A 9,058-nucleotide genomic window follows, 5' to 3' on the forward strand; every position below is an offset into this window, starting at 1 on the left:
CCCTAGGGTCGCAGGACGCATCAGGACTTTGGGCCTCTCTCCCCGAGGCCCAACTGGCCTGTTTAGATAGGTTAAAGGCACGAAAGCCCAACTCTGGCTCTATAAATAGGAGGGGAATACCAATTGTAAGGGACTCTTAGCTCATTTGAGAAATAATAGCATTGAAATTCAGTTATATTTTCTCTCTCTAAGCGGTTAGAGTTTCTCTCTCTAAGCATTCACATCACTTTCCTCATACTTTGGGTACTACCTTTCCTCTCTATGTTCTAGCACGGAACATGCGTTGTTGCATTTCTAGTGCCGAGATGTGGCTCCATTTTTGTTGGGTTGTGTGACTTTTGTCACAGATTGGGTCCACGACGAATGTCCGTCTTTTGATCTGAACTTGTTCTCATGATCACTGGGTAGCAATTTTAACATCTGCTCTGTAGCATTGGATGATTATTTGTATTATCGACCTTTTATATCTATAGATATATAACTTTTGTTTTAGATATATATATATATATATATATATATATTCTTCATCTTATCTGAAAAACAATCAATATGTGGAAAAATTTAAAATTTAAAAACTTAATTTGTGTAAATATTCAACGCACATAATAGAAAAAAAGTATAAAAATATGAGCAAAATAAGAAAATGATTAAAGGTTTGTTCAGCATTGTGAAAACCTTATTTACACACTCATTCATTAAAGTAGCGTTTGGTAGAGAGATGAAAAGAGAACATAATAGCATATGTGGGTTTTGTTATGTGTTTGTTATGTTTTTTGTATTACACAAAGCTCCTGGAACAGAATACTTTAGTCTCGTGGAAAATAGTGGCACGGAAGGGAACAAAACGAAATACCCACTTAAAATTTTTACGTGGTAAAAAATATCCAATTTATATTTGAAATTATTTATATCCAAACAGTTTAAAATTAGAAAAGTGCTTATTATATTTGTTGACAAACTTAAATAAAATTTTACTTTTCAAAAAAAATCACTTAAAATAAAATTAATTATTTTTTCGTAAGTACAATCATTTTTTAAAGCAATGACAAAAGAGTTAATTTGAGTGCGTTTGTTTCAACTTATATTTAGAAAAATCACTTTTTTTAATTAATTTTTTTTATGTTTGTCTCAGTTTTTTGAAAAATCATTCTTTAAAAAAAGCTGAAAGTCGATTATTTGGAAAAACTACTTTAGAGTACGTTTGTTTCATCTTTTTTTTTAGAAAAATTACTTTTTCAGCTTTATGTTTGTTTCAAATTTTCAAAAAATCATTATTTTACGAAAAGCAGAAAGCAGATTTTTTGGAAAGACTACTTTAGAGTGCGTTTGTTTCAACTTTTTTTTTAAAATAATCGCTTTTTTCATTTTTTGTTTATTTCAGTTTTTTCGGAAAATCACTATTTTACAAAAAGCTGAAAGGAGATTATTTGGAAAAACTGATTTAGAGTGTGTTTGTTTTAGTTTATTTTTAGAAAAATTGCATTTTCAAAACTCAAAAATTAATCTCTTTTTAGAGAGTTGAAAATTTCAGATTTTTTTATTTGAAACAAATACAGTCTTAATTAGTTTATCAAGGTTATATAGGTAATTAAAATTATAATTTTATTTTAATGCGTTAGAGTTACCAATTACCAAACATAATACATTGAATATTATTGTCTTGTTCCAACTTGTCCAGTATTGTTTCGTTCTGTTCTGCCATGTTTTGTTCTACCACCAAAAAAACGCTACCTAAATTCTGTCATATTAATATATATATATATATAGATATATATATATATATTTTAATTAAGGGTTAAGCGTCATATTGGTCCCTGTCTTTGTGTCGTCGTCTGATCTAGGTCCCTCGCCGAAAAATTTATTGTAAATGGTCCTCATCTTTGAAATGTTTTTGGAGCAGATCCTCACCGGAGCTCCGGCGAGTGCTGATTTGGAACGCTGACTAGGAGAAGTGAGGTGACATGGATTAAAAGAAAATTACATATCAGATTAATTACCCAATTAATTAAAATTAACCTAAATTAATTAACTAACCCTAATCTAATTAACAAATCCTAATTACCCCAAATCCCCCAAATCACATACCTTAAAATTCCCAATCAATAACCCAGAAACACAACCCCAGATCTTCTTCCTCCTCCATTCCCCAACTCATCTTCTTCAGACTCAGAAATACAAGCCTCCTTCATTCTTCTTCAATGGCTCCATGTCCTGAAAATGAAGTTAAGATCGAGAGAGGGGAAGAAAGATTAACCTACGAGAGAGTAGAGGCAGAGTGCTGCGACTGCTAGCGGTGACGGCACGACGGTGCGGTGATGGATCCGGGCTTCGCAAGAGGGAGCAGCGCTGGAACTGGCAAGGAAAGGCAGCGGTGGTGCTGGTGTCGGGAAAGGAGGAGGAGCATGACGGTGCCTCGCCACAGATCAGAAGGAGGGTGGCGGTGGCGCGCTGGAACCAGAGAAGCGTGGTGGTGGCGATTAGGAAGGAGAAAAGGTGGTGGTGCGGTCAGGAAGGGCAAGGAGGTGGAAGAGCGGCGCAACCATGGGGTGGGGTTTCTGTTGAGGGTGGGGGTGGGTTTGTTTGCTCCGGTGGGTTTAGGGTGGGGTTTCTGTTGAGGATGGGGGTGGATGGGTTTGATTCTGGGTTAATGTGTTTGATATGAAAATCTGTATTCCGGTCATGCTCTGCTCTTCCTTCTTCCTCTCCTACAAGTTCTGGTTCTGGGGTTTCTGATGGGGGTGGGGGTGCGGGTGAAGGTGAGATTGCAGGTGGTGGGTGTTGGGGTTGAGGAGTGTGGGTTGCAGCGGGTTGGTGTTTGGGGGAGGGTGAGGTTGCAGCGGGTTGGTGTTTGGGGGTGAGGGTGATGTTGAAGGTGGTGGGTGTTGGGGTTGCAGGTGGAGGGTAGAAGATGATGATGATATTGCTTAGGCAGCTACTGATTCCCTGTTTCTGAACTGTTCTTGTTGTTTGGCCTGATGATGGTAGAAGATAATGATGATCCTTCATTTTTTTGTTGTTGTTTGGCTTGATGCACCTTGCTTCTGCCCTATTTCTGTAATGTTTTGCAGCAAATTAATGGAAGATTATGGCTTTTTTTTAGGAGTTGAAGAGTTGTGCTGGAAAGAGAGAGGAAGCATGAAGATTTTTTATTTGATTCAAATGAGAGATGAACATGGGTTTGGTTTTGATGAAGATGATTTGGGGTTAACTTGGGGGAAGTTAATTTTGTTAATTAATTTTTGGGTTAGATTTGTTAATTAGTTTTATTTTTTTAATTAAGTTAAAATTTCTGATGTGTATTTTATTTTATTTTATTATTATTATTTTAATTCCACATCACCTCGTTAAACACAGTCAGCATGTCATTTAAGCACTCACCGGGGCTTCACCCTCCGGCGAGGATCCGCTCCAAAAAAATTTCAAAGACGAGAACCAAATGCAATAAATTTTCCAGCGAGGAACTTAGATCAGACGGCGACACAAAGACAGAGACCAATATCACGCTTAACCTTTAATTAAAATGAAAAATCATTACTTTATCTACATGACTTGCTGTGATTGTGGTTTATTATGAATGTATATCAATTAGACTCAAAAAATATAATGTAAAAAATAGAATAAAGATGGAGTGAAAAAGTCAAAAGTGTCTTGTAATGTGATTAGTGTGCTGCAGGTTATTTAAGAGAGCATTCATTGAGGCACGTGAGAAAGGTGGGGGGTAGATAGTTCAATTACTTCATCGGTGAGAATTCTCAGAAGTGTTATCGGAGGAAGTTGAAAACAGTGCCACCGCGTTAGTACTACTATCAGTTGTCATTGGGGATTTGGGTTTAGCGCTCCACCATTTAGGCTACGCGCCCCAGCCTTTTTTTTATCCCAAAAGTACCCATCGGTAGATGATTTACCGATATAAAAATACAAATCGGTAAATCATTAACCGTTATTGTTCCTCAGTATGAACACCTTTATACCATTACACAGAACACGAAGAACAATATCGGTTAATCATTAACCGATTCGTATATTGAGATCGGTTAATCATTAACCGTTTGTATTTCTAGCAGTTTGATCACCTTTTCACCATTACTCCTTCCTCCACCAACCCCTCCACCATTACTTCTCCATGAACAACCCCCCACCAGCCCCCCATAACTCGCCCACACAACCTTATTCCACCATTACTCCACTCCTCCCTCACATTTTACCTTCCCACCACCACCACCATCTCCCCATTTCCACTTGCCATCACCACCACCACCACCAAGGGAAAGCTTTAAACTCCTGGTAAGTGTTGTTAGTTTTTGGTACTTTATTTATATTTATTTTATGTAGTTAGTTGTTAGTTTAAGTAGTTAGATTAGTTAGTTAAGTTGGTAATATAGGCCTCTGTATCGCGAACAAAATCGGTTAATGACTAACTCTGACATTACTCTCAACCACCAACCCCAACCACCCTTCCACCATCCACCAATAAATCTTCTGACCATTCTGCTATAAATCTCTATTGTGTCTTGCCTCTTCTTCTTACTCTTCATCCTCATATTCCTGTCTTGTAATTACACACACAATGGAACAAGACCCAAATCCATTCGTCCGCCATTGCAAACGTCAAAGCAACAATTCTGGCAGCTCTCGTCCTCTCATTCCTAGCCCGGCTGGTGCCATCTAGGCTGCCATGTATGCCTGTAGATCCATCCCTAACACACCACTAATTCCAACCCAGGAAGTCGTGAGGCGTGTGCTAAATCACGGATCAACCGAAACCGATCTTGATTTCAACTCAAATGCTTGGCTGTCAGCCTTGCAAGAGTGGGGATTTGCTACTCCGCTGGGCTCTCTGACAGCGAACGTAGAGAGGGTGGAGAATTTTGTTGCTGTTATCAAATCTTCCACTCCCAATGGTTTCAGAGAGGCGAAAGTTACCCTCAAGGTATGTCGTGTCCTTGCTTTTGTCCCCCTTCTCTAACCGTTCCTATTTTAGGACCCCACGGGTACTGTTGATGCTAGCATCCATCGCAAGGCCTTTACCCACAATGAACTTGCGAATGACATAACAGTTGGATCTATTCTGGTTCTCCAAAAGGTCTATCCTCTAGACCATAAACATTAAACTTGCTTCATTTTGGATAACTATGCATGATTTGGTTTGATTAAAGTATGCAATTTACTTGCAGGTTGCTGTGTTTGCACCTAGAGAAAGTGTTTGTTATCTTAATATAACATTGCCCAACGTAGTCAAGGTATTTCCAAAGGATTGCGAACCCCATGACTTCATCGATATCACAGAGGATTAATTTTGTTTTTCGTGTTGTTTCTAGTTAATTTGGTTGTGTAACCTTCGAATTGTTTGTCATGTATTATTTATGTTATTTTACCTGCATTGGATTATTTATGTTGTAGTTGTTACTGTTTTTTTCATTATAAAAGTCTTAATATTAAGACTAAAAATAGAAAGCATGTAAATAAAAAGAGTCATAACATAAAGAGTCTCATATGTCCACATAACAACATACATAACAGACAAGAGCAATAAAATCACTCTCCTCGACCCGACCCCTACGACCTCCTCTAGGTCCACGAGCTCTACCTCCACGAGCACCCTCTCCAGGATCACCCTCTCCACGAGCTCTGCCTCCACGGGCTCTGCCTCCAGGAGCTCTGCCTCCACGAGCTCTGCCTCCCGCAGCTGCGGCTCCTCGAATAGCAGAAAAGGAAACTCCCTGGGTACCAACGAAGGAACTCCGTCGAAAGAGGTCGAGTGCCCTTTCAGTGAGGAGTCGAGCCTGTGTGCCTTCTGGAAGAGCACCTGGCACCTCCAGTGACTGCTCCAACAACTCCACACCCCTACGTATCGCAGACTGCAAAAATAATATACAAAAAAATGTCATTAACAAGAATCGCAAATGAATGGATAAAAATAATATTCAAGTTTAGAAGAGAAACTTACCACGGCACTGAGCTCCTCCTTCCTATCATCAGGGATGATGAACACATGGGACACTCTGGTATACCACCTCATGTAACCCTCCACCGCCTCTCCCGGATATGTAGCAGGGATCCCCTGAGGGCGGAGGTGCGGCTCAAACTCAGCATAGGCAGCATCTGCGGCCTCAGCAAGGGACCCCGTCGTCTGGATCACAGAGGGGTGTCGAGGGATGTCCTGTATGTAGTCAAACTGCCGCATAACGGTCTCTAGTAGATGTCGGCTCACAGACCGACCGTAAGGTGTCCTGATGTAGCCAGAATAGAAGGCCCTGGGATCCCGCGGTCGATGAGCCCGATGGTCCTAAAATGGGGTCCATATGATGTCATCCACTGTAAGCTCATCGAGCATGACTCGTCTCTCATCGAGTCCGGAATGTGCGATCCGGGACCTGGACCACCGTTGCACCCTAGGATGGTCCTGTGTGTAGTCTGGTACCTCCCTCCTGATAATGACATTGCCGGATATGTACTCATATGCCCATGACAGCAAGAGCGAGGTGAACCCTCCGATCTGGGCAGTCTTCCTGCGGGATGCACGACTAAGCTGTTCGTACAACGATGCCAGCGCAATCGCACGCCACGCGTACTCCGACACGCGACCAAGGTCCTCCAGTATCTCAATCCAGTAGACAGTAGTGTGGTATCCCCCACTCTTGCTGGCAAAGAAAGTCGCACCAAGCTGGTTCACCAGCCAAATCCTAGCAGCATCTTCATAGCGGTGCTCTACAATGAAATGAATTAAGTTAACAGTTATTAATAATACGCTAAAAATAAATACAACTTAATAAAGTAATGATTAAGACATACCATCCAAAGCAGACGTATACATGTCCTTCATAGTAAGGAACCGAATATTCTGGCCACCCGTCCCATCAAACTCAACAAGATAATCAGCAGCGGATCCTCCCATGAGCTGGGCGCAGAGCGCTGCACACTCATCTCGCTCCCCCCTGCCCGGCGTGTAGAACCTCGACCCCGTGGGGAGATGAAGAAGAGCCGACACGTCGTCCAGGGTGATAGTCATCTCCCCGAACGGCATGTGGAAGCTACTCGTCTCCTCATGCCATCTCTCAACAAGGACCAATATGAGAGGTGGGTCTGTCTCCGGGTACCCGCACCAAGGCAGGTGATACAAACCCGTTTGCTGCAGCAGCTGTCGAACATGTGTATGGGCTACTGAATCACCATCACAGGGGAGGTTCCATACCTTCCCCCCAACAGTGGCCACCCTCAGTGTCCGACGGTCCTCGTACCGCGGGTCTATGCGTAGAAGTGATTGCCACGTCCAAGGAGCCTTGTGGTCGAGATAATGCGCCAGAAGCGACAGATCCTCAAGCCCCCCGAGAAACGGTGCCACCCTCTGGATGAGGTCATCCACACCGCTCTGTGCCCCCTCCTCTAGCACGACATCAGCAGCATCAATCTCCTCCTGATGAATAAGAGGCTCCTCCTCCTCACCACTGGCCTCAGAAGAAGACTCCTCGCCACTAGGCTCAGAAGAAGACTCCTCGCCAGATGTCTCTTGACGAGGTAACTCAGCCATCGGAGACAGCGGAATAGGATCCAGCACAGCCACATCCGGAGTAGCAGACGGAGCCGGAGTAGCAAACGGAGCCTCGGCCGGAGTAGCAGACGGAGATGGAGACGAAGCCAAAGCCTCTACCGCCTGAGTGGCTGGAATATGGTCATCGCGCCGGGTGGAAGCATGCAAGCGCTTGTGTCGGTCCTCTGCATCCTCACTAGTAGAAGCATGTTGAGACCTCTTCCTCCCGCCCTTCATTCTCGCTATCTATGCAAAGCAAACAAATTTAACATCAAATTTTGGAATAATATGAACTATTCAATATTCAACTATCTAATAAGCTTGAACAACATCACCCTAGTTTTGAACAACTTGAACAAACAAGCAAAACATAACGGAAAAGAACATATCATATCATGTTTGAACAAATTTGAACAACTTGAACAAAACAAGCAAAGCAGCTCAAGTTGCATGTTTGCCTACAAAATGACAAGAAAATTGATGGAGATGTCAAAACCATAGGATTCAAGTAGAGTAGAAGACACATATATTGTGCAGGAATTGAACTAACCTGAATTCAAGAAGAGTAGAAGAAACATATAAGTGCAATTTGTCAAACCTGTGTTATGGAAGCAACTTATGAGACCAACTTTTAGTTATGTTTAAATGTAAAGTGCAATCTTTTCTTACATGGAATGTACAAACTGGCTTCTTAAGTTCTAATTGTTAGATTTTTCCTACTTAATCACTTAATGCCATAATAGGCATGCTATCAATTAATGGCAAAAATTGATACAATTTGCTCGAAAAAATGAGAAAAAAACCAAAGGTATAACTAGATATCAACAATCCAGGCCTCAAAACAACAAACCAGGCCTCAAAACAACAAACCATAACTCAAAACAACAAACCAGGCTTTGCTGATATCAACAATCTGTCATATCGAAAAATGATTTCCCATTATCATTTCGGAAAATCATTTTCCGATATTACAGTGTCAAACACTGCATAATGAATTTCATGCAAATCGTGCCCAAATCCCATTTCATGCAATTTCAGTCAACACTCGTGCCCAAACCTACCTCTAATCATCAATCAACTACCCTAGTGTTCAATCATTCACCTAATTCAAACTTAAAGTGTGAGAATCATTGAAAATCAAAACTTACCTTTTGAATGTATTGGAATGGGTCTTTGAGGGAGTTTTGATGATGATTAAACCGGAGCTTTGAGGGAGATTGAAGTGGTGGAACGAGATTTTGTGAGAGATTTGAAGAGGGTGCGATTTGGGGAGGGAAATTGGGTTTTGAAATTATGGGTTTCAAAACCCATCTGTCGCGTTTATATGTTTTAATGACTATCGGTAAATGATTGCCCGTTATAGTAACAGCTTATCATTTACCGATATTAATCAGGAGGGTTTCCGGTAATTTCCCACTTTAAGTGGGGCGGGGAGCCTAGAAGTGTGGGGTGTTAAACTCAAATCCCTTGTCACCGATGGAGTGCATAACATCCAGAAAGATTCTGAAGATCCATCATATCCTAAGAATA

The 9,058-nt window shown here is 41.5% G+C and overlaps 1 protein-coding gene across 1 annotated transcript; it reads right to left on the reverse strand.

Moving 5' to 3' along the window:
* Positions 1 to 2,505: 2,505 nt before the first annotated feature.
* On the reverse strand, positions 2,506 to 3,006 carry LOC130725525 (extensin-like). Its single transcript, XM_057576744.1, has one exon. The coding sequence runs from the start codon at positions 3,004 to 3,006 to the stop codon at positions 2,506 to 2,508; it is 501 nt and encodes a 166-aa protein (XP_057432727.1).
* Between the last annotated feature and the right edge of the window lie 6,052 nt (positions 3,007 to 9,058).

This window comes from Lotus japonicus, chromosome 6 (assembly GCF_012489685.1).
Source record: "Lotus japonicus ecotype B-129 chromosome 6, LjGifu_v1.2".
NCBI classification, from domain to species: domain Eukaryota; kingdom Viridiplantae; phylum Streptophyta; class Magnoliopsida; order Fabales; family Fabaceae; genus Lotus; species Lotus japonicus.